This window comes from Corvus hawaiiensis, chromosome 8 (assembly GCF_020740725.1).
Source record: "Corvus hawaiiensis isolate bCorHaw1 chromosome 8, bCorHaw1.pri.cur, whole genome shotgun sequence".
NCBI classification, from domain to species: domain Eukaryota; kingdom Metazoa; phylum Chordata; class Aves; order Passeriformes; family Corvidae; genus Corvus; species Corvus hawaiiensis.
In genome coordinates, this window is record NC_063220.1 from 18,334,897 (window position 1) to 18,362,775 (window position 27,879).

General features: G+C 40.0%; 2 protein-coding genes across 3 annotated transcripts in view; one reads left to right on the forward strand and one right to left on the reverse strand.

The window, feature by feature from the left end:
• Positions 1 to 27,879, reverse strand: part of WDFY4 (WDFY family member 4) — a 124,845-nt gene that overhangs the window by 36,900 nt on the left and 60,066 nt on the right. For both annotated transcript variants that reach the window (XM_048311655.1, XM_048311654.1), the window contains exons 40-47: positions 17,416 to 17,493; positions 16,299 to 16,502; positions 15,354 to 15,405; positions 14,326 to 14,492; positions 9,890 to 10,038; positions 8,629 to 8,749; positions 6,157 to 6,242; positions 4,719 to 4,781 (exon numbers count right to left, since the gene is read on the reverse strand). In XM_048311655.1, coding sequence (XP_048167612.1) covers positions 4,719 to 4,781; positions 6,157 to 6,242; positions 8,629 to 8,749; positions 9,890 to 10,038; positions 14,326 to 14,492; positions 15,354 to 15,405; positions 16,299 to 16,502; positions 17,416 to 17,493 — 920 coding nt within the window. The remainder of the gene's footprint in view (positions 1 to 4,718; positions 4,782 to 6,156; positions 6,243 to 8,628; positions 8,750 to 9,889; positions 10,039 to 14,325; positions 14,493 to 15,353; positions 15,406 to 16,298; positions 16,503 to 17,415; positions 17,494 to 27,879) is intronic.
• On the forward strand, positions 1,010 to 2,216 carry LRRC18 (leucine rich repeat containing 18). Its single transcript, XM_048311657.1, has one exon. The coding sequence runs from the start codon at positions 1,079 to 1,081 to the stop codon at positions 1,931 to 1,933; it is 855 nt and encodes a 284-aa protein (XP_048167614.1). The 5' UTR covers positions 1,010 to 1,078; the 3' UTR covers positions 1,934 to 2,216.

Here is a 27,879-nt window from a genome sequence, read left to right on the forward strand (position 1 = left end):
CCTAAACAATCATTCATCAAAGCTGCAATTTGACTCTTTACAATTAAATGCCAGAGCACCCAGACCTGACATTACTCAGATGTAACCTGTGCTCCTCTCTGAACCCTCACTGAGAGGGACATTGTCATCCATTTCCAGGGAATCGGCCTATTTCCTTTGCCACTAGGCATAATTAGCAGCTGTATTTGATGACCTTTGATTAGAAAGAGTTCACCAAACCTGAGAATAAGTGGACTATACTTTTACAGGCCTCCCCTCCAGGAAGCATGTAACACATGCTGAGAATCAGTATGAGTCAAAAGTCTGACTACTACACCTACATGCATTTTTCTGAGGGCATGGCACCTTTGCAGACCCTCTATCCCCCAGCATGAATAAAATAACAAGGTTAGAGTATCCAGAGGAGAGGACACTTAGCAAGGCCCAGTTTAACATGTCATTAAGCAGCACTGACACCAATCCCTGTTGCAGTTTGTCCTGTAGGTGATATATGAATTGCCAACAGTTCTGGCCAGTCTGGGAGCCCACCATGTGTTCCTGAGTCCTGGTCAAAACAAAATTCTTAATAATTTCCTTTAAACATTTAATCTTTCAGTAACATCCAAAGATGAAATCTCAAGTCCATTACACAGGAAATTTAACCAACCTGTTAGCAAATGTCAGGTCTGTAAAGATGGCAACTGCTGATCTGGTAGAATAAGAAAATTTTAGGTAGCTTCTTTTAATGCAGTCTCTAAGGACTGGATTGACACCCACAATATATTTTGCTCCACTCCTCAGCTGGCTGATGGATAATAACATATTTCATTCAGTTGCATTATATCCTAAGCTCAAATCAGTATTTAGGAATGAAAGACGGCAAATGTCTCCCACTTGTAATTTCACCCTGTAATGTAATGTAGGTGTTACATTGCAATGAAATAATATTGCAAATTATTAGAATTTCACCTACTCAAAATACTTTCAGGAAGAATTTTCAGACTTGCAGCTTTGCAGTCGACAAGTTCTGACCTCAAAACAAAAAAAACTTCTGAAGAGTCTAGCAGTAATATTAATTATAACTGTGTGATTAACAGCCATGGCTTTCAAAGGCTGTATTGGAGTTGTCACATTTTATCCACAGAGTCTGGTCTGTCTGTCTGTCAGCAGAGAGATGCCGCCCAAGGGAAAAGGTCCACAAGGGAAAAGGATCACCTTGAAAGTGGCCAAAAATGCAGTCCGTGTAGCTTTTAATGGAAGGCGCCGTCTTGACTTAAGCAAAATGGGCATTGCCACCTTCCCCAAGTGCATTCTGGAGCTGGCTGACGTGGAGGAACTTGATTTGAGCAGAAACATGTTAAAAAAGATTCCAAACATCATTGAGAAGTTCCAGAATCTGATGTGGCTGGACCTGCATAGTAATCAGCTTGATGAGCTGCCTGCAGCAATAGGCACACTTCACAACCTTACTTACCTGAATTTATGCAACAACAAGTTGAAAGCTCTACCAGAAGAGTTGACCCTGCTCAGGAACCTGCGTATTCTCAACCTTGGCTTGAACCGTCTTGAGACTATTCCCACCACTCTTGGGACTCTAAGGGAACTTACTGAGCTAGGTCTCTTTGACAACGCCTTGACCATCATCCCGAAGAGTGTGAAAAAACTCCCCAAGCTTGAGAAACTGAATGTAAAAAGAAACCCTTTACCAGAATTTGCAGAGGAAGAAGAGCCGATTGACATCGTTAAACGCATAGAATCGCTTTACTTAGTAGAAAAGAAAGACCTGTGCAGCTCCTGCCTGCAGACATGTCAGGGTGAGAGGGACGAGCTGCACAAGTTAGAGGACATGACACCCGGCTCCTCAAATAAGCCAAGTTTCCCTTCACTCGTTACACCCAATTCCTCTGCAAGGGATAACCAAGAAGAATGGAGAATGAAAGACGCCAATCCTTGAAATATACCAAGGCACTCAACAGACTGTGTTCCATGAAGCCCAGCCCAAGCAAATAAAAAGCTTACCTCTCTACTCTTCCATTTTCCTGCAGTTCTGCTTCTTTAAAGATCGACTTCATTTTAGAAGCAGACCTCTATGGTCTCTAAAATGAAAACCAGAACAACTAAACTATGTGTATATTTGGAAAAGACTATTTCCATCTGGGCCTGTCCCTACAACATGTTCTCCAGGTTTCGGCTTTTTGGGGTCTTTTGCATGTGCAATGTCCAGTGAAGGGATCTTTTTAAAAATAGGTTTTTGTAGTAAATCCATTCCCACCACTAAGCCACAAATATTATTTCTGTTCATTTTCGTAGCGTGAGACACAGTTGAGCCAGTCTCAGTAAATACCATTTGGAGGAAAAGGCACAGACCTGGGAACCTTCTGCTGCTGGTGGCTGCCACCAAGGTCTCAGAGTCTCAAACAGGCACTGCCAGTGTAGGAACAGTGAGCCTGTTCAATTCAGCAGAGGCAGCAAACACAAGTGTTATGCTGAGGAGTAACTAAGCAGTGCAAACACAATGCTTAGAGATAGATAACTAGTGATCCTGGTTGCCATCAAGGGGCCAGATTCTGCAAGTTCTTTGGGATTTTGGGTGCTATAGCTAGGTGCAGCAATCTCCAAGTTGCACAACACAATCAGCATGGCATCCCATACTCGTAGTGTTTTCTCTGCCTCTGAGTCTCTCTCCAAGGAAGATGTAGAAGGGAGAACAGGTAGGAAAAATATTTCTCTTTATAAGGGTCCCAGGCTTACCACTTAAGCAGTGAATAAAGTGATTAAGAGAAGAAGAGTCACTGTGTTCCATGAACCAAGAATCAGCTTGTGAATTGATGAAGTCAGGCCTGGTATCCCCACAGCACTTTTAGTTTTCTGTTGACATGTACGTATGCACATGTGCACCTGAGCACACACATTCACTTGCTCAAATCACATCCTTAGGGCAGAAAGTGCTGACATCCTGCAAACAGCAATATACAGGGACAAGCAACGAGCAGATTATAAAAGCACTCATGCATGACATGAGAAGGGCTGGCAGTGGCTGTAATAACCTATGGTGATGGCAAACATTTAAGTATATTTATATGAAGAATAAAGTGCCAGGAGCACTTTAGTTTTTAAATTACTACAGTAGAGCCTGGGAGTCAGAACTCCTGTGTATTTCCTATGGACTAGGTGGAAAAACTGATAAGGGATTTACCAGAAATTCTATTACCACAATATCATATGATGTATCAAACTAGTATTTTCTTCTTTCCATGCTTCAACTGTGCAATTATTAATAATGTGTCTGGGCAAAGAATTTAGTCTAGTCTGTTTCCGTGTCTCAGGTATGGCAGGAAAAGCTGGAATGCTGTGGAAGTTGGCCATTGTCCTCCTAGATGGGGAAGGAGCCTCAAGTGCTACTTTTGAGATTTTCTAACTCTGAAGCAGCTCCACAATTCAAACAAGGGAAAAGTAAACTCATCAAGTCCTCAGTCTGTTAGTTCTGAGCTTGGTAAAGGGAAGCACACCTACTGAGGTTATTTTCCTTAATTTAAGCATGAGTTTTCTGGCTTCAGTACTTAGGCAATGGTACTATATTACATTTATTTTATTTCAGTTTATGCTCTAACATGGTCCAGCCAAAGTTATGCCAAAGGCCCTTTATGTTCTCAGAGTAAGATGCATAGGGGCTTCTCTCAGCCAGTGGAGTAACACTGAAGGCAGAGCCTTACTGCAATTCAGGACACGCTACTTTAGACCTAGGCATGCAGCCTGTCTCAAATTCTCAGATTAAACATGAGTCAAGTGTTTCTCCCAGTAACCACCAGCCCAGTTAATGCCCACATTTCTTGATGCTGTAATGCATCTTCTCTCAAGACATTCACACCTCTTGAGCTCCCAGCAAGCAGGGGGAAAGGAAATCCTAGGGTGAGTTACTGTTTACACAGAACAGACATCATGCTCCCCAGTCAGCCACCACCTCTGGCATGGGCTAGCCAGAGCTGTTTCCATACTGCACTGATACTTTCAGCCAGTTGATGACTGGTGCTCAGGGGTGAAAATGCTCACTTACAAGATAGGTAATGATCTGCAACAGGTAGACTGAAAATTAAAATGGGTACAGCTGACACAGGCTACAACAGCTCAGGGGCAATGTGCACCTCAGGTCTCAATAGAATTCTGGCCTCAGCAATCATTTCAAAGGACACCAATTAGACACTTAGGGCTGTGTTCCCCAGATACCCAAATTGAGAAAACTTACAGTAACTCATGAGATGCATGAAACATTCTCTCAAGCACCTCCCACTGGGAGAAAACTTTTTTCCTGCAATGGTAAATCTGAGGGACACGTTAGAATCTCCACTGTGCAGCTAATACAACATGCCAAAACATCCATGTGTACATCTCTCACCATCTGCCCTAAGCACACAATGAAGAGGTCTTTATGCAAAAGCAGTATGGATTAGCTCTGTCCTCACCTCACTGTCTCTTCCTACAGTAACCATCTGTGTAGAGTTTACCAATAAAGTGATATTAAGGAGACAATAATTATTAATCATCTCTGCACAGTCAGCTTTTCAACACTCATCTTCATGCTGTGATGATGTATGCTAGAATGCTTTTTGAAGTTCTGGCAACACCTCTGAATCTTTAAAAGGGAGGATACAAATAGGTATGTTTCTATATGCTTTTTTTAAGGTGCAACTTATTCACACGATTGCACTTATTACAGTTATCCAAGGTTTCCTCTGTCTTACCTTATATTTAGGGATTCTTCCGTTATCCCCTTTGACTTCAAAGCAGGTTGGAAAGAGCAAAATCTATAGGAGATATGAAAGGTCACATTATAGTTATGCAAATGGTTATTACAACATATTACATATCTGTAAAACTGCTGTGGCCTCACAACTTTCTTCAGGAAGCCACAGCATTTCCCAAGACTCTAACCTGGGACAAAGCTGCAAGACAACAGGCAAAAGCATACATCTAATATTAAGGAGTTGCTATGGGCTGGATAAAAGCAGTTTCTCTCCCCAATAGGACTTTGAAATTATATATAGGGTTATGGACTTTTGATTTAAGGTACTATTAAAGTCAGAGAATAAGAACCCATTCAGACATTTACTTAGCAAAAATGGCAGAAAGAACACCAACCCTTATCTCAGCCATTCATATTTACATTTGCTATGGGTTTATGATATCAGACAAACTATACCCTTGAAAAATATAGGTTTGGTGACCTTCAGCTGAGGATCAAAACCGTGTCTTGAACGGCCTTTGAAAGATTCCCCCAAGAGATACTTGTCAGAACTCAAAGACAGCAAAGGTAAGGGCTGGCTTTGGAGCAGATCCTGGTGACTCTAAGTAGCCACACTGGAAAGGAAGAACAGATAAATCTGCACTGACTTTTTAATGCAATACTGGAATAGGAACTGCTCAGAGATTTTAGGAGCAGAAGGAATTGCTATGATTCTTTAGAAATTAGTAGTACCAATGCTCAGTTCGGGCTGCAGAATTTACTACAGGAAGTACTAGTACTGAAGTGGATTTTCCTGTGTAAAGGCCAGTGAATGTATAGTAATCCTGATATAATGGCCAGAACTGCAGTAGACAAAAACATGCAAGAAAACAAAGTGCAGATTAATCACTTCATAGTCTTACATTCAAGTTCCATTAAACAAGGCAAGCACATAAGGAGAATCTTTTTTAAAATGCCATTGTTAAAAGTTAACTCTACAAAGATAAAGTTGGAGAGACAAAAATATGTTATTCCTAAAGAATCTAGTGATACTATGTGGGTTGGAAGAAAGCAGGAAGAAACCTTCCACCCAGTACAGTGAGGTGAAGTGGAAGTGGTTCTAGTCTTAGTGGGAGGAAGGAAAACAGCTACAGTCAAAATTTCCTGGGATGCAGGGACACAGAACACATGACTGGGCGCTAGAAAAGTCCTACACATTAGATGGCTATATAATGCTATATATGGCTATAGATGGCTATATAATGCTCAGAAAAATTCACAGGTCAGAAAAAGGAAAATTTCATAGCTAAAGTGTAACCCATGAAAGCTCAAGGAAAAAATGGAAAATAAAGTTCCCGTGGCAACACAACACAGACACCTGACACCAGGATAAATAGGGGTGGTATACCAGGAGCATCACCAGGAGCATTCCCATGTCATTATGAGCTCGTCATTACCTTTTAAATATCTTATTTCGGTCACTGTCATGGAAGACAAGAAACCTGGAGTAACCATTTTTGAAGAATATTTCCAAGGCGATCTCCTGGAAAGGTAAATCATTTACAGTGTGAGGAGCTGCAGAGCAAAGCCTAGTGCTGCAAAGGGTCCATCACAGCCTGTCCAATTCTTCAGAGCTTTAAAAACAAGACCTTGACTTTTTGACAAACGTGAAGAAGTAAAACAAAATACATCTAACATTCTAAATATCTCCAACAGTAGGAATGGTCCTACTGGGTGACTAGGAGTTCAAAGACCTCTTTGAAGCAAAACCAAACTCCAGATATTGGTTCCACCAATCACCTTTTCCTGCTGCTTCTGAAACATTTCTATCGTGAAATCTCAGTGTGATTAATAAGACAATAGTAGCATTAACTTCCAACTAGGTGATAAAGATAACACAGAGAGGGGATTCTAAATAAGTTTCTTTTAGAGAGCATCCATACTGCTTTCTAAATTAAGAGAGAGCTCAATAGAACTGCCAAAATAATTTCTCCTGACTAGAAGCAGCAAAGGAGGAAGGGGAGTTTATGACATTTCTCACCAAAACTTTGAAGAATTAAAGTTGAAAGAAAACTTCACTCCCTTTTCACCTCCCTGGAATGTCTCCACACGTTGTTATGCTGGGCATTTGAATATAATCCTATTATTTACTTAGTGAGTGGTCCTTTCTTCCCCCAAGTCATTCAAGTAAAACTATAAATAACATGCAGTGTCTGGGAACACAGACATGAGTTTCAATCCAAATGCGGCAGGTGCAAAACAAACCTAGAAAAACACTATGATGGCAGGTGGCCCATACATGATTCATGGATAAAATATAAAGCATAAAGGTAATATGAGAGCAGCTATGACAATAAACAGCTTGCACCATTTGCTCTGAAGCTCAGCTTTCCAAATGAGGTCTGCTCAAGTGTTGCCATTACAGAATTGGGCCAGTGCTTTGCTCTGGGCTGGGCTATGTGCAGGGACAAGAGGAGACCAGCTGAGGCACAGTCACTGCCTAAACAGCTGATCTACCTGGCCTGCAGGGAAAGCACAAGGAATCAGGTTTCTTCTTTTCCACAATACATTTTCAAAGTTTGTGGCATAGAGTGTTGCAGTAGAGTCCCAGCAAAGCCTGATACAGATACCTGAGTTTTCAGTTAATTAACTGAACAAAACAACCCTGGAACAACAACAAAACCCCCAATCTACAAAACCCCTCAAACCAGCAAGCTCTGCCTATTCCCCAGGCCCATCCAAACACTGTTTCTACTCATCTCCACTTTTCACTTTGGGTCACACTAACACTTCTATTTTTCATGTTTAAAAAAATCCATGCATACACAAATGTGAATATATGAGTAGCTGGAAGTCTTCCACTAGGACCTTTGATGCTATCCCACAAACAGAAGAGGTGACAGTTCTGCTACTCAGGCTGATCACCTAAGTGATCTAAGAAAATAAGCTTCATACAGTTACTCAGAACATGACTTACCATTCCTGTACATGCTTGGTGAGTGACCTAACCACTGCAATGTACTGTATCCTGAAGCGTCACCCACCAAAATTACCCAGTTTGCATACACAATTAAATATAAAATAAAACAGGGCTGACTCATGGATGAGTACCATACTACATGATATAAGACAATTATCAGCCCTATTTTCTCCAGCTTCTGAATTTTCTAAATGATTTCTTAATTCCCTGCTGAATCTCAACCTTCCAAAAATGGATTCAAAGTAACAAGTAACTAGTTACAGGTGCTTCAAAATTCCGTATTTTGGTCAAATCTGTGAATTAATCCTTAGACTGTACCAAAACCCTCCAAAGCAAGTACAGGCTCTGGTGTTGCAAGAAGTTCTAGTTACGACTCTTCTGTGATTCTCCTCACAGATTCAGCTAAACGAGACAAAACTGAAAGGGTACTGAGGCCCCTGGTGATGAGTAGCTCCTGGGTATTGCAGCTATAGGCACAGAATCCTCTGTTTTGGCTTATGGTTCTTTTATTGAACCACATGCACAACTTGAATGCTATTCCAAGAGGCCCAGGATAAGTGTGTTAGTAACCCATAGTACACTGATGCTGTAACTACTGAAGTCTTTGGGAGCTCAATATTACTAAAGTCAGCTGCTTTCTGGTAGCTTCCATAAAAATAAAGAAAATTAACTTCAAGTCTAATTTTCAAACACATTGTGTGAACAACACTGTTAGCCCAACAATTAATAATCCAGCCACTCCACTCAGGGTGTTTTAACACTGTGGTGAGTATAGAAAGGTGTTTGTATTAGCAAAGGCTAATGAAGCAATGATGGGACCAAAAGCATTTTGATACTCAAGCAAAAAAATATCAGCAGTCTTAGTGAAAACTGAGCAAGCAGTTTTCAGTCACGTGTCACTGCTGCTGTTGCAGCTTTCCCTCTAATGACTGAGCATGTTAATTCCTACCTGCAGGAGAAAGCGCATCAGATGAATCTCTTTGATATCATGATATGAATAACGGGAACACATCTGGTCTCCCACAGCATGATCTTTATGACATAAGTTGAAAATAAATGGATCACTGATTCTGGAGGAGAAAAATAAATTAAAAAAAAATTAATTTGAAACAAAAAAGACCTGGAGAGACCTCTTGAACATGCAAGTCCTCCCCTAAAGAAAAACAACAATACCAAGAGATATCAAGATCAACTGGGACATACATAAACTGAAAACAAAGCTAAATAAAGCTAAATACTAAAGGCAGATTTTCAACTAGTTACCCAAATAAAGAGCCTGTGGAGGCTAAGGGTAGGTTTGGAGTTCTTTTAGTGCATGCAAACAGGCAGACAGCAATGTTTTGCACACGTTGAAGTCTGAGAATGAGCAAGGGAAGAAACTTGTTGGGAGAACCTGAAAGCCCAAGTCAAGCGTAAGCATCATATGGACACACAGCTATTGTAAAGAGCAATTACTTGGAATTAATAATTAAGCAATTAATTAATTATTATTTTAGTTGTGTATATGCATTGGAATTTCCATCTACAGCCTAGCCCACAGAAAATCCCTTAGAAAAACAACCTAAGCTTTTATCAGATCCAGTCTAATCGATCCTTAAGTCACCTGATCAGACTGACTGATATTAAATTTAGTAAGATTCGGATGCAGAGCAGACAGGGAGTAAAAATGCTGAGCTACTCACTGTCCCACTGGGTTTTGCACATAAGCACACAGTATGCACAAAGAGCTCAGTCTAACAGACTCATTTTCAATATTGATCGCTTTCAATAAATCATGAGTCAGCGATAATAGCAGTGTGCCAAATATTAATTACGAATCTGTCTTGGAGGCACAAACAAAAAACTTATGAGACAATGAAGCTAAAGGGTCTTGCACTAACTGTTCCATATGAAAAAAAGCTGTGAGCTACTCAGAAAGAAACTTTAACAACACTATAACATAACTGAAAACCAACAATGTATGTGTGAGACTGTCCACCATCTCCATCTGTTGAAGATGGGTGTTCTCATGGCATCTCCAAAGCCTGTGAACAAGCACCTCTGTTAGTTATGTTAAGCAGTTTTTTGAACAAATGGGAAGGATGGAAAACTTCTTGCTGTGCTATTACTCTGCTTGAAATGCCCTCAAATCTGTACAAATTCAAGGCATCCATGTGCCAATACTGGAGTTGACCAAGCAGATCTCTGGAAGAAAGGAAAGAATGACTCACCTGGACAAGCAGTGACTAGTACAGTAGACTTCCTCCAGAGGGGATAACACGAAGCACTCACAGATGTAGAAGTGCTCTTTGCCAAAGAGCAGCACCCCTTCCAGTGCTGTATGACCCCGCACAACTGCCACGGAGCACTTGAACGTCACCTAGTATGGAGGCAAGAGTAATAAGGCCAGGAGCTGGTAACATGGGAGACAGGGGCAGCAGGGAGCCAGACCCAGTGATGTAGAAGAACATATATTGTACCAAAAACCAATGTTTGTGCCATATTGATTAGCGAATTCACAGGAACAAAGCCACAAAAATCACCATACGACTGACAGAGGTCCAATCAGAATATATAAATCTGTCAATCTAATTGTCTTAAAGATTTAGATAAACATTCTAGAATATTTTTAAAAATTTGCCTTGACATCCTAAGACTCAATTTCTTGTAGAAGAATTTCTAAAATACAATTTAAAAACATGGGGAATTTTTCAACCAAGTATTTTGTTTATTATATACGCCAGTTCATAGAAAGTTTTCTTGGGAACTGACCAGTTTTGATAAAGAAAAGAAAGCCTTTTTTCTGGAACATTTTCTATGGCTGATAGATGGTGCAGAAAGTAAATAAACCAATATAGGGACTGGAAAATGGTGTGGCCTGCAGGAAAAATAAAAGTTCTGATTTTAAATCAAGCAGTAGTTTATTGCAAAGAATTTCTCTTACATTTAGAAGCATGGAGTTCCTTATTTTTGTCTGCTCATGTAATATTCTATATATACTCAGCTCCAAAAGCAAAGCCCACTGGTTAGTACAGTGAGCTGGGAGGGTCAAGGCCAACTCAGTGTTGTGCCCAGTTTCAACCAGAACTTTCAACCAGTACTTCCTCCATTCCTAGGGAAGGAGGCAGTAGCTAATCATCTATTAGCCCAGCCTCAAAAATCTTCCTCCCAAAATCTTAAAACGCTACTACCTTTTATACTAGGAAAACTGTGCACTGCTGAGCTCCCCCTGTAAATTAACACAATCCTGAATTGCATACAATCCAGAAATGAGTGTAAAATTTTGCAAGCTGAGTCCACCTGAAGCTGCAAGGATCAGTGGGCTACATATAACAGGAGAAGTTTCCTGATTCAGAAATGTAATACAGTGCTCTTAAAAGAACAGATTGACAAGTATGAGAAGTATCACAAATCTGTTTTTCTCTTAAGATCTCAATGGTCTTACCTCTACCAAGCTAGGGAGCTGTATTATTTTTTGGGGCAGGCAAAATTGACCCAGAAATGGGATTGGTTTTACTACATAACATAAAGTCTACACGATCATATGTAGGGTAAGAATGGTTCTCCTTTGCTCTTTGCCTTTGTTCCTAACCTCACTATTTCTGGAGTCAAATCTACAACCTTCCTTGCCATCCCAAAATACACACGGTCTAGCTCAGGTCAGCTGAAACAGACCTGTACTGCTTCACAAGGTTTTAGTGTTTGATGTCAGGATAACATAAATATTAAATTCATAAGTAAATGAAATAAAATCTCCACGTTTAAATACTTCTGCTGAAAAGACATTATTTTACCAACAAATGGGGCGCTTCATTTTGAAATCACTTAGTGGGCACAAAAGGTTGTTTTCTTCTAGCTGGCTTTAAAGAAAAAAAAAAACCAAAAACCAGCCCTGGGAGACTTCTGTGGGTATTTTTTCATGAAAATCTCTTCAATCTCTTTCCCCTCTAAATGATTTCTAAGAGGAAGGTAGCATTTTTTCATCACCTCTCCCACAGGAATGCCTATCTCTGCAGGGAAATGCCAACCACAGAACCCTGAACTGGAGTGCCTGCCATTACATGGTTAGAGACATGTATGCTTGCACTGAGAATACTGGGGAAATCTGCTCACATTAGCAAACCAAATGGTTTCCTGAAGTAATTAAATAGGAAAAAGATCACTTCTTCCCAAAATGAAGGTAACTGAATATTGAAATATCAGGCAGTTTCATAAAGCAGCTCCACAGACACAAAGTTGAAATCCAGACTTCTAAGAAATCCACCTCAAACCCAGAGATCATGTGTCTGTTTTTAGGAGGCATGTGGATCGTGAAGGAGGCCTGCTCATGATCACTGATATGGTCTGGCACAAATAAACACTTTGCTATTCTGCCTAAGGCTGGACCAGGGCACATTAGCAGACCCTGACGGGGAGGAAAGAGCATGTACCTCTCTTTCACAAACCTTAAACTCTGAGTATTCTGTACTATCCAACCAGAAACAGTCAATGGTGTCAATCCCTTTCTCCAATTTTATATTATTTCTTCAAATTTATATTATTATTAAATACATCTGCGTTATTGGAAATACAAGAGCCCTTGAGCTGAGTAAACTTTTTTCATTTGGGGAATGTGACCTATATTACTGCTGATGAGTAGCAAAGATCTGACAGAGTTGTACCACAAAATCTCCACCAGGACAGTGTTGTACCTGCAAGTCTTGTACCTTCAGTCTTGCACTGAAACACCAAGCAGCTTGAAATTATCATAAATTAAATAAAAACTTCCATTTTCTGTCAAAACAGATCAACACCCAGTTCACAAGCGACTAGAATCATTAATCAATGAAGCAAACATGACATAAAATAATTGAATAATTACCTTCTAAGGTATTGCCCAAAGCCCTGCATCTCTTGATTGCTCTGTTCATTCAGATGTACAAGGGAATTAAGCTAAAGGCTTAAGTTGTTTCTTTTTCTTGTTTTTCAGAAGAGCTGTTTCTAAATGTTCCAGTTGCATTTAAGCAAACAGCCATAAAAGTGTATCTGCTCTGGAGTTCAACAACCAGATTTCCAAAAGAACTACATGTGTGAAGATGCAAACAGTCTTCATATAGTTTTCAAAAACACTACGGGGATTAGCCATCTATTCCTGCAGGCTCTAGTAGTGTTAGCATGGTCCCTCCAGGGAAAAATACAATGGTCACACACACACTCAAACTCACACACACTCAGGCACATTCAATGACTTGTCTGTGCAGTGCAGGAGAGAACATGGCTCCAGTTGCCTGCTTAAAGTGCAAAGAGCTCAGGAGGCAGCCACTGACAAGGCAGGACAGCGGCGCACTAAGTGAGCACAGGACAGCTAATGTCACCCCCCGCTGCTTTTGTTAATACTTCTGCCAGCTTGGCAAGGCAGCGACTGCTGCTGGAAAAAAACATGCCTGGCATTTCTGATGGCTTCCTGCAGAGTTACATGGAGAAGAGACAGACAGCCTGAAGGTTCAAAATGAGATCAGTGCATGGAAAACATGCCTCGCATTTTCATGCCTGTCTCCTTCTTCTGGGGAGAAGTATGGGGAGGAAGGGGCAAAAGGAGGAGGGGCAGAGAAATGAATTCTGTTACATAAACAGACTGCACCAAGAGGTCTGAGAAAGTCCTATTAGAGAGCACGACTGCAACCCCCAGCCGCTGGCAAAGCATCAAGAAAATCTGGTGATGGTATTGAGATATTAAAATAAAACAGCTATTTCTGTATCTATGTACAACTATCACAGCACTGTGATGACTGAGTTTAAATTCTAAAAGTATTTGGCTTCCACCATGGGATGTTAATTCCTGGGCCACTGGGGGAGTGATGCCACTGAAAAAAACAGGTACACTGCAAAAGATCAGGGAATGAGGCCATGTCTATGCCTCAATTAAATTGACAACATCTAAGTTACAATATTCCTAAGAGTCACCCTTATTTACTCCACAACTCATCTCCTCCCACAATGGTCCTGAACTCGCCTCTTCCTTATATTGGGAAGAAACCTTGGTGAAGTACATCCAGTTCTGTACAAGGGCAAAGAAGGAACAGCAATGTTTTGACTAGGTAACACATGATGGAAGCATCAAAGAGGAAGCGTGGAAAGTTTCTGTGGCCTAAGAGGGAAGAATCTGTCCAGAACTCATGGGGAGAGAGAAAGGAAAAGATGTATGAAGGGAGGAAGAAAACATCTTCTGGTATTCTTCAGGAAGACATGTGAACACCACTGAACTAGCAACCTATACAAAACTGGCACACTCTTCCAGAGGTCAGAAATAAGTTTGATCTAGGCACTGCTCTGACCATGAATAAAGGTTGTGGAGCAGCACAGGAATTCTCACAGTCTTATCATTTGCCATGTCTTAGGCAAATTCAGACAATACTTCTCATACGAGAATATCTTGGTTGCTATGCCCAAATTTTTTTCTCTTACTTCAAGGAATTAATGTTAATTGCTCTTCAAGAAAAGTCTGTGTAGGAGTTCATACAGAGGCTGGAAAATTATATTTGCTCTAGGGAAACAGAGAGTAATGATGTGTACTGTAGACTGAATCCACCTGAACCCCAAACTGAAAGGAACAGATAGGCCTCCACATCCAATTCACCCTCTAAAGTGCCATGTCCCCAGAGAAAATTTTCTAGTTCATCTTTCCTACCTTTTCACTCTCTGCCAACTCCTGCAATATAATTTGTCTCTCCACACACAGTTCCAAAAAGTCTTCTGAATGGAAACTTTCATGTAGAGCTGGGAAGAATGTTAGCTGGTTACAATCCAATCCCTTCTGATCCATCTCCCTCTCTGCTCCATTTAACATCAGCTCTCCTGTATCAGTATAAAGAGATTGCGGTTTCAGTGGCAGCCGGATGACACCAGAAGCATTTGCAATTTAGACTTTCACTCAATCTATTCTACCTTGGGAAATAGCATTATTTATGTGCAAAAAACAGGCAAGAGAATTAAAACCTGTGACTGCTGAAGAAGGATGATTATTTCAGGGAACCAAAGACAGATACATGCAGTCAGTCATAATTCACACTAAATCCCTATAATCACGGAAGATTAGGAAAGTAGGAAAAATTTAATGTGGACTTTGGGGATGTGGACTGAGCAGGATCTTAATAAAACCCAAAGACAGACAACCCACTTATATCTTGCTTAAGCTGTGTCCCAAGTTTTGCACACTCATGCAGTGCATGCAGATCGAAAAGGCACAGTCAGCCTTCTTATTGAGGCTGACTGTAACCACTCCATGCAGGAACTACATACTGCTTCCATCTTGGTTGGAGTCTAAAACAATGAGCTCCACTCACGTGTTTGCTAGACCCTATCACAGTAAAAAGTATGCAACACTGCATATTTCCAACCTAATTTCTTCTGAGTTTAAGCAATTGGGAGCTTTGCAGGTGCCCAAAAGTACCCAAAGCTTTCATTTCAAAATAGCTCTTTTAGATCTTTCAGGTGGCAACAATAGAGCAGCAAATTCTGAACACAGTTGATATATCACCTATAAAATTTACATCAGCTTTGTCCCAGATGTTACAGTGACTTTTTAGCCCAGAGCACTAACATTAAGGTTTTTTTGCTGGCTTGAATTCTGACCTGGAACTCCATACACTAATTCCAATTATCTTTGACTGTTTATGTCTACTTTCTTGATGATGCAATGAAGCCCTAAAAGGTTACCTGGATTCACTTCAGTGGGGGAAGTTGTTTCCTTTCTGTTTGCTAGGAGAACCTGAAAAGAGACTAGGTGTGACTAGAGTGGAACATGCAGACAGGTAAACATGTCAGAACCTAGCTGGCAGAGAAAAACACAGCTTTAGATCTATGGTGCAAATAAATGCCTTGGAAATTCAAATAAACTCAATGGAAAGGAACAAATAAACATCATTGGAAAGGAACCCAGAGGAACAAATGTCAACAATTAAACAGAAGAACTATTATCTTTTCAAAGACCACCGTGCATGAGGCCAGTTATAGGATAAAAATCATACTACTCCATTTGCAGAAAACTGCCAGAATCCAAGCAGCACATGAAAGATGAAAATGTCTTAGATATAGGAACCTTATATTAAAGTGCTTCAGCCTTTCATTGATAGGATTTGACACTTTGACATTAGAGAAACAGAAAGTACTAAATACCCCACATACACAGTTCAATCTTAGTTCAAACCACCCTAGTTCCCCTTTTGGCCATTCACCACTTCTAGCAGCACTTGTAAGCATATGACTAACAGGACAGTGCAGCCTTCTAACTGGACTCTGCTGCATACATTGGGAAGCACTTGAGATACTACTAGCAGAAAAGTATGGACAGGTTATATTGTCACCCGTCTGGGGAGATTTTATACAAGAAAAGAGGAAAACTCATTCTGTTGCTGTTAAATACATTGGAGCCTTTCTTACCCCCAAACCCACACCCCTTCAAGGGGTTCTCTATACATGGAACAGCATATTGAGGAGTCAGGTGATGAGAACCAGAGGAAAGAAATGCACATATTTGTCAAAGGTTGGACTCTATGATTTTGAAGGTCTTTTCCAACCTTAATGTTCCTCTAATCTATAAAGCCACCACCAACTGTTACAGAAATTGTGCACCTCCTGCAAAAGCTTTCTAAAGCTTTCTACCTCACTCTTTGTTTGCATTGTTGCTGCATGGGTGCTCATGTGTTGAATCCTCCTCCTCATTCGCGAAGGCCCCTCATAACAATCAAGAATCCATCGTGGCTCTAACGAACATGAAGCATCTCTCCACGGGCCCCTCCTGTAGAAAAGCTGCTCCTCAAGTATCATCCAGTCTTTGGCTGCTTTGCTGTAAGCACACTGCTGCATCTGTGGGACAGAAACACTTTGTGCTGGCTTTTGGACACTTCCCTCCTCTCAGCCACCAGTGGCACCACCCCAGTGATTCAGACGGATCTACCCAACCCACCAGATGGGACCACCGCAGAGGGAGTGCTGCAGACCTACCAAACAAGTCCAAGTGACCACTGGCAGTGTGCTGCAGCAGAAGTTATTAGGGATAAACTAGTGATAGTCTGACTAGACGATACAGTGACAAATACAAGCACATCACAAAATTGAAAATGGCGGCTTTCATTAAATTTCCAACTCAAAAGCAGTCAGCCAGGAAAACCATATCACAGAGGTTTTTATTAATTCCATTTTCTTCTGGCAAATGTGTGTGACAAATAGCAACAATCATCATGTTCACTGAAAACAGTCTGAATGTCTCAAATACAAATGTACTATGCTCCCTCTGAGCAAGGCATAAGTTTAATTAATTTTACTTAGGTGTTGTGTGCAAGGAGTTGGGGAGCATTAAAATATTAATTTAAAGAAGAGGAGAGGTGCAAATTTCAAAGAGGCAAAAGTTTGTTGGTCTCTAATGGCCAAACTTGAACCTGTGATGTTTTACTATGAGCTTGAGATCTATTTTAAAAGTTTTACTTGCTACTAAGGAAAAAAAAAAGGTCGAAGTCCTCACTTTCATTTCTGCCATTGGAGGAGTGGAATAATTCATTTAAACAAAGGAAAAAAAGGCTCCTGAAAATAAAGTGAGGCATTTGATTGCCGAATGATGCTGTATCACACTTCAGTGGCAATGTCAGGGAAGGAGTGTTGACTCATCAACTCTCAGCAGTTCTTTAGGCACAATATTCATCTCACTTTTAAAATGCTCAGTTTCTCAGGGTAGTCCAAGGGTAGTCCAACAGAAAGCTGTTGCCCAATATTCATCCTTTACCTGTACGTGGTCCTTGTACAGAGAGGCATACAGCTCCTGCCCAACTCTTCGGTACCGTTCCATACTTGACACAAATCCCTAGAAGAAACGTCAGAACACGTTATGCCAAGGTGCTGCAGGTGCAAATCCTGTGAGGGGCAGAAGCAGGCATTAGCTGCCCTTCTTTTACAAGAGCAGTTAGGGAATATGGCCTGTGTCTGCAAGTTTGATGGCTCTGCAGGCAGTGTACTGATTAGTCAATTACCTGAGAGCAAGTTGCACACTTAGACTGGAAATATAAACATAGACATGATCTTAACAAGATCATTAGTGGAACTACTCAGAACTTTCTCAGAAGGTGAAAGAAAACATCAAATACAATTTAAGGCTCCTCTTTTTTGGAGCTGAATTAGTACTGCAAATAGCATAAATGACAGAGACCCCAGCTGAGGCAAGGATCTGTAGTGATATTATACAGGAGAGGTGAGTGCCTGCAGTGCCATATGAATGCTGTCACATGCAGGTGAACTTCCCCAACAAATATGAGATTGTTGTGAGTCACAGCACGAGGCTGCACTTGCTGTGAAAGTCCCAGCCTCTTACTACCTAAAGCCATGGATCAGGTAGGTAACTTTTAAATGCAGGGACTCTCTGCCACACTGGCAGTGATCTCTCTCTGCAAACTGTCTGGCTGCTGCTTGCACTGGGCTCTAATAAAGTTAACATACAAGGCCTGGGTGTTGTGCCGATTACTGCTGGCTGCCAGCCAGGTCTGTAACCCTGCTGCGAAGCCACATTTATTGGTGTTTCCCTGCAGGAAGCTCCTGTTTTACACTGATGAAAGTCATTATATTTTTGTTTGTTTAAAGCATCATTAAACCTGTAATCACAGTTGCAGCCTCACAAAACTATTCCATAATTCATATAAAACTCCCATAAAGGCTGACCTAGAAAGCAACAGCATCTCTGTGCTGTTAAACCAGTCTCGGTGTAGGAGAAGAGCTGAGATCCTGGCTCTATGTGGACTTAGGGCAAAACCATTCAGAGTAGAAAACCTTTTCCTCCATTTTAGATATTCACAGACTATTCAAGTCAAGTCAGTGCTCTACTGGCAGCTGTTTCAAAGTTGCTCATAGTCGGTGGTTCACTCATGGTCACCAGTGAGACCCCCTAAGGTCAAAGCCCACATTGCGAAGATTCTCACTGACCCAGCTCCTAGCCCTTGAAACATATGAAGGGTCCTAAGGAGGAAAAGTTCTGCTAGCCAAATCTGGTCAACCAAAGACTAACCACTTTGGCTTCTAAATGAGCTATAGCTAGCCAGCTTCAACCAGATGAAAATGTCCCTCTTGATCCCACGGGAAAACCATCTGGTTGTAAAGTGAAATGAACAGTTAACAAAATTGGAGATGACTCTGATTGGAAGGAAAAAAGCCCACACAAACCAAACCAATGCACAAAAACAAAACCTGAAAAAGATATCCAATAAACATGGAGAATATGAACTAGGCTATTATTTAATAAGCCAGTCAAAACAATTACACTGTAATGCTTAATGAACAACTAGTGCAAACAAGTTTCTAACAAATAAACAGTTTCCATTAAAAATTTTAAGTGGTTATCCTTTAAAAGACCACCTCTTTACGGAGTAGCTTAACTTCAACAGTGCCACAGTAAATCTATCTTAAACAAAAACATGCCAGCTTTGATAATTGTTAATGTAGTGTAACATAAGGTTTGAGTTTCATATACAGAAAAGCAGGTGTAAATGTAAGAACTATAATGCACATTTTAGGGAAGGGTCTACTAAAGAGCCTTATTGATCAATCCCTTCCTAAAAATCTGGGTATGAAACCATGCTTTAAGTCTTTCATTTACAGATTTCTCTACTTTGCTGCCTTAGGCAATCACATTGTAAGTAGAATCAGATCATTTTACTGCCACATATTCCCCAGCCAATATTTAGAGCTTGAAAAGGTGATGGAATTTAAAAGTTATTTTCCTATTAAAAAACCAAAACAAATCACAGACTCAAAAACCATTTCTGCTCTTGCTGTATGGAGTCCTCAAATAGGAGAGAAAATTATTAGCACTGAGGAAATCCAGAGTGTGAATTTTCTATAATTTCTTTCAACTAAAGAGATTGAGAGACTGTTTATAATGAGAAACAGTTGAAAAGAAAAACATAAAAGATTGAGGTGAGACTTATAAGTTAACAAAACTCTACTGAGCTTTGGAATGCTTTATGTCTGATATTTTTTTTTAATATATATAGATCACTTAACACTCCTGCACCTCATAAATATTCAGGCTTGCCATAACAAACTCAAATTGTATGATCCAGACACCACACATACCACAGCTCTTTCCTAAAGAAACATTATGTCATTAGGGCTCTGCACTTGGAGGCTTTCTTTATATGTGTTGTGCTACAGAATACACATGCACACAAAAGTATGTGCCGAAACTATTAATAAATAAAAATAAACGTCAAGACAAATTAATTTTTGACTTTTAAGAGACACAAGGTAAGCCTAAATGTTCAAATCCCTCACTGTGCCAAGCGAATTATCCCATGGATGACAGTGACAGTACCCACATACTTGTTTTGAAGCATGTGTCTCTAGTCATCTGTTGGTAAGGGCTAGAATTAGTGATGATAGTCTATTACTTTAGCTCTTCTGAACAAAATAAATATTGTAAGTATATAAACATACATAGTAAGAGCATTTATGTAGCATCACAGCTGTAACTCTCGCACAGTAGTTTTGACCAGTACCACTCAGAGATCTTTATGAAAGAAGTCAAAGTCTTTAGTTTGAAGATGGGGAAACAAAGAAGTGAGTTTCTGGAACATGACAGAATCTAAGAGCTGAGTTTCTGGAACATCACTAAATCATAGAATTGTTTGGGTTGGACAGGACCTTAAAGATCACCCAGTTACAACCCCTCTTCTATGGGCAGGGACATTTTCCACTAGAACAGGATACTCAGAGCCCCATCCAGCCTGGTTTTGAACACCTCCAGGGGTGGAGAGTCCACAACTTCCTGTCATTAGGACGTGGTTGCAGGGAAAGGGGGGATGGTGATGGGGCAAACCCAACCTGAATTAATTTGAAATAGCATGATAAGCCCACAGGGAGGATGCATATGGTGAGAGCATGCAGTAGTGGGAGGGAGAAACCATTTGATGAACTAGTTTGGAAACCCCTTCTACTCTTATGTTCCCAGTGGCAGATAGTACTCTAATATAGCTGATTTACCAGATACAAGATCTCATATCCCAGGAAGAGTCCATGTGCTTTATTTGTCTAAATTGGGCTTTCACAATTCTTCAAGGAAGGTTTTTTTTATCTAATTATGGCTATTCAAGCAGTCACTAGGTTTTCAGAAAGTATTTCACAGGCACAGAAAAACAGCACAGCAGGTAGTGAGCTCTTAGGGATGCCAGACACTGCATGTAAATAACATATGTGACAGTGGCAAAGAGTTTGTGCATGGCAGAAATAGATCTGATGACTGATTCAAGAAATCACTATGTTTAGGGATGTGCTTAGGCATGCATTTCACAGGTTTTATGTACAGGTTGTCTGCTAGTGAAGGGAGGCAGATGCACCTTTAATCCAAGTATTAAAGATATCAACACAGAGATAATACATATGCAGCAGTTGAACCTCAAAAATGACAATTAAAAATACTTAAAATCTCTATGGATGATCACTCCCAAAGAAGAAAATAGGAAATTAGCATCATTAGAATAAGAAAAATTACACGATACCAATGTGATACTCTTCACATCTTGAATCAAACAGAAAAGCAGATGAAACAGAACACTAAGGAAATGCCATTTTAGAAAGAGCAAATTGTTCAGTTTTTCTTAAGTATATATTTCCCAGCAGCTCAACATTAAATGGCATCCACTTGTGGCGCAGCATTGCTCTTCTCAGCAGCCCCATATGCCACCTCTGTCCTCTGGACCACATGCCCTAACCAGTGTGGATGAGGATGTGACCTAGTCAGGAAGGAGAGAGTTTCTCACAAAAGCAAATGATTTTTGCAGGCATCATCTAGAGCCAATAATTTTTTCATAGAACATTTCTGAACCACCATGACTTACACAGGCACAGAGACAGAGTTTCAGTAGTTTTGAGCCTAAACCCTTTGGAGATATGAAAACTATCTTCTTGTATTCATGGCAGTTCTCATGCTCCTTCTGTTTCCACACATCTAACCAGAATGTTAAAGCACAATACTTCTGGTCCTTTCTTGCTAAATCAATCAATGCTTGCTCATCAAGCTTGCTACAGAGGACAGGATTATAGCTACCATGGCAGCTTTACAGAGAAGCATCTGAGTGCTATAGTAAACTATTAGAGCTGGGTAAAGTCTCCAATGCACCAGCCCTGTTCTATTCAGATAGAGACAAAGTACATAACATCTCCAAATCTTCTCCTGCTACTAAATCTGACAAAGTAACCAGGTACACTGCTACCCTGTGCAAACAATAGGCCACCTTTCTTGAGACCAGATTACTTTTCAAGAAAGTGACTATGCACTAGGCAGCAAGTAGGTTCATTTCACAAGAGAAAAAGTTGTTCCATTACTCACCAGGTAACAGCCATTAAGCTAAGGCAGATAATGTTTTCCTTAGCAAATTAAAGAGCAGTTTATCCTAGTCCTTCACATACACTCTCCACACTGAGGGTTGCTTGCAGGCTCTTTTGAATCACAAAATTGTTATTGCCGTGTGGATTTTATTGTTGCTTTGCCAAAATTCATTTAGCTTTTCAACAGACTGAGTTCCAGCAGTTAAGTGTTGCGGGGAAGCTTCATGCCTCAGCCCACTAGGAGGCTAATGCAGTGTGCCAACTGCTCCTAAGGATCATGGATGCATTCCTGGCATTGCCAGTTGGTTGGGGAATAGCAGACCTAATGAGAAAATCCTCCATATTTCAGTGCATCACAAATGTACCCACACACAGGGGTGGGTTTCAAAGGGTAAACCTAAAGCTTGGTGCGTACATGTGACTATTTATCAGCTAAATCCAGGCAGTACAGAAGCCAATCTACTTCTATAGCAACCATATGTCTGTATGTGTGCGTGCATACACACAGCCCTTCAACAGATGACACTATTGAACAGATTACTTGTCTCCTAATAGCAAAAAAGCACAATGAGAGTCAAGGCATGTTTATTCTTTAATCCTATCTCTGAGAATGGCTTCTGTGACTTGGGATAATTCATTCAACCTCTTGAGGACTCAGTTTCCATCCTGTTACAGCAGAGGCATTAACTTTTACCTCCGAAGTGAAAGGTGAAGGTCAGACTTTGGCATCACAGGGAATAGCAGTGGAGTCTCTTCTAGCCTTCACTTGCTCTTACTCACTGTTTTCCTATTTCTATTTAAAATGTGGAAGTCCTACAGGTGTATTTAACTTAGGGCTTTATTACACACTATTATCTAAATGCATTTGTCCAACATTCTCATGCACTGGCATTTCTGATTACATTTGAATCATGGCTTTTATGTAAGAAAAATGTGCCCTTCTAGTCCTTGAGCTGATGAAAGAATTCTGTAAACACCACTGTATGCTTAGAGGTTAGAGTACAGAAAAAAGAAACATCTCTCTCCTGACTCAAAAATATAGTTTTCCTAAAATGACTTACATTTAAAGGTGACAAGATTACTTCTGGAGTTTCTTAGTGCATATACTTCAAGCTACTCTGCAGCAGAAAGCATAAATAGAACACAAGCAAACTTTAATTTGGCTAGCAAAGATGAGAGCAACAAGAAAGGAATGGTCACAGACTTTAGCACAGTTAGCAACCTATAGCCTCACTTAGAAGAAACATGTAAGTCAATCTCGCAGAGATTTCTAGGGCCTCCCTTGATTTTCTGTTCTTTACTTTTCAGTTTAAATTGACACTTCAGTCTTTTGAATTCAAACCATTTCTTTCTGAAATTATTATAAATAAAATGTTGAATCAAAAAACTGGAAGAAAACAGACATATCTGAACCAAGAAATATGAGAAATTATTTATCTATGTATTTGGCAAAGAAAATCATAGTCTGTTTCAGTGGCTAGCACTAATTTCTAGGGTTTTTCTGCAACCAAATAAAACTCCTCTTTCATCCATGTCAACACCATTCAACTCATTTGGCATCAGCTCCATTATGTGAAAATAAAACTCCACAACCAGCAGCTCTTGAAAGATGAGACTTTGGTGCCAACAGCTTTAAACATTAAATTCCACTTGCTGAAATCCTATATCCAAGCTTAACCCTGACCCAGACAATCTCTAGCTTGAAAGGCAAAAGTATATTTTAAAACAATATGCAGGAGAAATAACAGGCAACATTTTCATACAATGTGTAATTCAGTGAAGGCACTTCACTCCTACAGAAGACCACTGAGTTTAAAAACACAGGAAAAGTCCCTCTGAAGAGCTACCCACAGAAAATTTGTAAGCAATGTCTCTTGTGTTTCAGGTTTTAAGATGATATAAATCAAGAAAGAAGCAATCTTGCTAGGATAGGTTTTCTATTGTACACTGTGCTATCACACACCATCTCCTGCAGCAACCTCTAATGAATTTTTAGGGGACAGACTGAGGGGTCTGGGAATCTGAGGCAGCCTAAAGACCTGTATTCACCATACAACATTTATATTCCAGTTCTCAGCTACACAGTTATCTTCAATGAATGGGGAAATGATTCCCATGTTTCAGAAAGTTCAGTGATTTGTATCACATAATATGAAATAGCTCTATATTTTATGATTTCATGCAATTCTTAGCTAACACTGACCTGTTGAATTACTTCTTTATGATCTTGTAAACAATCTGAAAATGATAAATGAGCAGTGTGTCAGATATGCGTGTAAGAGGACATGAAAATTTCTTTGTTCAAAGTTAAAGAAACTTTTTTCAGCTTGCTACAGCATGCTGTAATTTAGCTTTGAGCCAGTTATTAAACAAGACAATAATATTATAATGGAAATTGTTTAATATACATCATTAATAGTAAAGTGCCTGCTTTCATTGAAGTAAAAAAAATGTGTGCTATGAGCAGTTTTGAAATGAATATTTGATTCCAAAGTTCCCTTGTGCATTTAATGACATGCTAATTTACATTTTAATTACTTCCTAAGAAATCAAAGCATTTGTTGACAGAAGAACATAATGTCAACTTCACGGTGCACTGTTGGTGCATAGTTAATGAACTTAATTAGATAATTAGTGATGTTAATTATCCTTCTATTATGAAGATAAACATGTTACACAAATGATGCTCTTTTCAAAGAAATATCATTAAATGTTTGCTTGTTTTAACTCACTTAACTCGAAAAGCTGATAAAAGACCAACTAAGTGATTGGTAAGAAAAAGATTTAAGTTCCTGGCTTTGCAATTACAAGTTAGGAGGTCTCTTAACCTCTTCATTCTGAAGACTGGGATTAAAAAGACCTTTTCTATCAAGTTATATGGGCCTTTGGCATAGAGGAATGCAATTAATCAATGAAAACAGTAGAGGACAGGCATGATCAGGCCTCCTGTAAAACTGAGGAGGCTCTGCATTTCTTGTAAAGAGCAACAGCTCTAAGGCACTGTGTCTTACAGGAGTTAGAAGTACGGTGCTTGTAACCTTGCTCAGGCACTAATCCTAAGGAACCTCAGGACAGGGCATGAAGCAGCTGTTGACTGATTTAGAGTTGACTGAAATACAATTGTTACAGTGGTCCTTTGCTGCTCTTGTAGCTTTTTGACGATATCAAAACCAATCACAGACGCTACTAACCTAAAAATTAAATACATATACTAGATTTTGACAGTAAAACTGGGGAGGGGGAAAGGAGGAGAAAGAGCAAGAGATCAAAAGGCTCACTTTGAAACAGGAAAGTCAGTGATTTGGAAACCTTGGCACTGTATTCAGTCTTACAGACCTTCCTGCTGACAAATTTACCCAAGTCTCTCACCTGTAAGCATCAAAAAATCCAACTTTGAACAATGCTCCTTGTGCTCCTGCATGACTACTCAAACTTCCAAGAAAGTACAAAACAGCAATTACTAGAGCAGATCATTGCCATTCTACTACCAGAAATGTAATTACACTCTTTTCTACATGATCACGCCTCGCAGACAAAGCCACGAGCAAAGCATAAGATAGCACAGTGGATTCAGAAATATACAGAAAAACCAGCTGCATTTGATGGCTGATTCTCATACTTGCTACCAAATAGCAGGAAATTGCCTTTGCTGATGGTGGAGAACATGAGCAAAAGCACAGCAGAAACATGGGGCCTGATCCTTTGCTGGAGTGAACAGTTTGAATTTTGCTGTTTTTTCCAGATTGAGGATTGGGTCTCAAAAGCACTCTTCCTATCTTGTAAATAATCGTGGGGAAAAATTTAAGAGCAGTGTTTGCTGCTTGTTTTTTGTTTGTTTTAATCTGCAGCAAATACTACTACTGCTTCAACGTCTTTGTTTATTTTTCAGTCGATAGAGGAATCACATTAACAACCCAGTAAACAACCCATTTCTTCTTTCTACTGGGCACAGCTCTGAAATCCTGGGTGAATTTCTGCACTTCTCTCAGTAAACTTTGCTCAGTCAGGAGCAAATATTTTTATTTTACTCCAGGATTTAAATTCTTTGTTCCTCCCTATGTAGTTCATACTATTATTTTTCCTTTAATCTCCATGTTTCAACCAAGTGCCTATTGCTGTCAGACGTAAGTCCATAACTTGCAGTAATGAAGACAGAGGCCAGTAGTGAACATAGAAGTCCCCTGACAAAGAAAGTGATACAAAATTACATTACAGCACATTTTTAAGTGACTACCAAAGTGGTCAAAACCAGGAGGTAGAAGCAAAAATACCATTTACTTTTAATGTAAGATTTCTAATGTAAGTCTATAAAGGAAGAGAACTGTTGAGGGGCAACTAAATTTTCTTCCTCTTAAATTTCACCTCTCTAAAAAGTGTATCAAACTCTGAAAGACAGTCTGGAGGGAGAAGGGGGGAGAAGGAGAGTGGAGAAGAACATTTGGAACTGTAGCTTCGTATCTCATTGAGAAGAACAATTTATCAGAGCTATGGAGCTGTCAGTACTTGACATGATAAAGAATAACACCAAGTGAGTAATGTTTCTTCCAAACCCAGCTCCTTTAATTACAAGCAGCTTCCTTGCAGAAGAGAGACAGAAGATGTAGAAACACCAATTTCATGCACTTGTGCCTGAATAATGTCTCCGTGCTGCCTTTTCCAGATGGCAACCTTTTCACTGGAGGAACTAATGATGTGGGCATATTTAGGGAAAAACCAATAACAGAGTCTTTAACCTTCAACAGCAAAAAGCATGTTGTACAAAATGTTCCTTGGGATACATTTACAAATATCAATTACATTGCTCACTGAGGTGTAATCAGCTGTAATAATCAAAATTAATTTAAAAAAATAATTAAACAGACCCCAGGGCAAATAGTCGACACTCTTGTAGTATGACATCACAGTATACATATGTACCTGGGAAGAGCTTGCTCACTCTGTAAGCAGCAAAGTGATTTTAAGGACTGAGAAGAATTCTGTGGCATGCTGAAAAAACCTTGCAGCTCAGTAAGGTACCATCAGACACAGCTGGGTATCACAGTCTTCCTGATCAACACACCTGGAAGTGAACCAGGCATCACCAGGCATAAAGCTGCAATCTCACGTGGCTTGAGCTAGAGGGTTAAGGCTGCCTAAAGTGATGCTAATAACAGACTCATTGTGTCCTCAGGAGAAGAAAAAGACCTTAACATGTTGAGCACCACAGTAGCACAAGCTTGGTTTAAAGCTCTGAATATTTGGTCAATGCACTTTTACCATACCCTAGGGCAAGTTAGTTACTCTACCTCTAGTACACTTGAAAAGTAACATCTATCTAGGGCTTTTTATTTCTAATTTTGACAAATGCTCAGCAAAACCATGGAAATGGCCCTCTCTTTCAGCAAAGGAGGAGCTTACACATGGAAAAGACAGTTCACCTTCATTCCTGACAGTAGGAATTATGCAGACCCTCCAAACCAATCCCTGGGTTATATACCAAGACTTGTTTCTTGATCTCTAGGGGCTAAACTAAAATTTGGACCTTTAATACTTCATATTGAGTAGAAAATGTAATGATAGTACCACAATAATAGTACTATGATGATACCTGAGCCGTTCTACTAATTCTACTAATTCAGTGGCTGAAGGACAAGGTTTACATAGGTGATGCAAGTCCAAAGCAGCAGCAAAGCTGGCATCTCCTCACCTTGCTCCAAGCAGAGCCCTGTAAACACAAACGTATCTGGGCTGCTTAGGGCACATAATTGTGCCCTATGCAGAAAATATGCATTATTAGACTACATGAACAGGCTTGCCAAGAGAAGTTCTTCAGGTAACTATTTCTTTGTGATTGTTTCTAGCAGCCTAGAAAAGGAACCTCAGCTGCAACAGTTGCCTA

Coding starts and splice junctions, on each gene's coding strand:
- LRRC18 (XM_048311657.1), top strand. CDS start 1,079: ATGGCTTTCAAAGGCTGTATTGGAGTTGTCACATTTTATCCACAGAGT.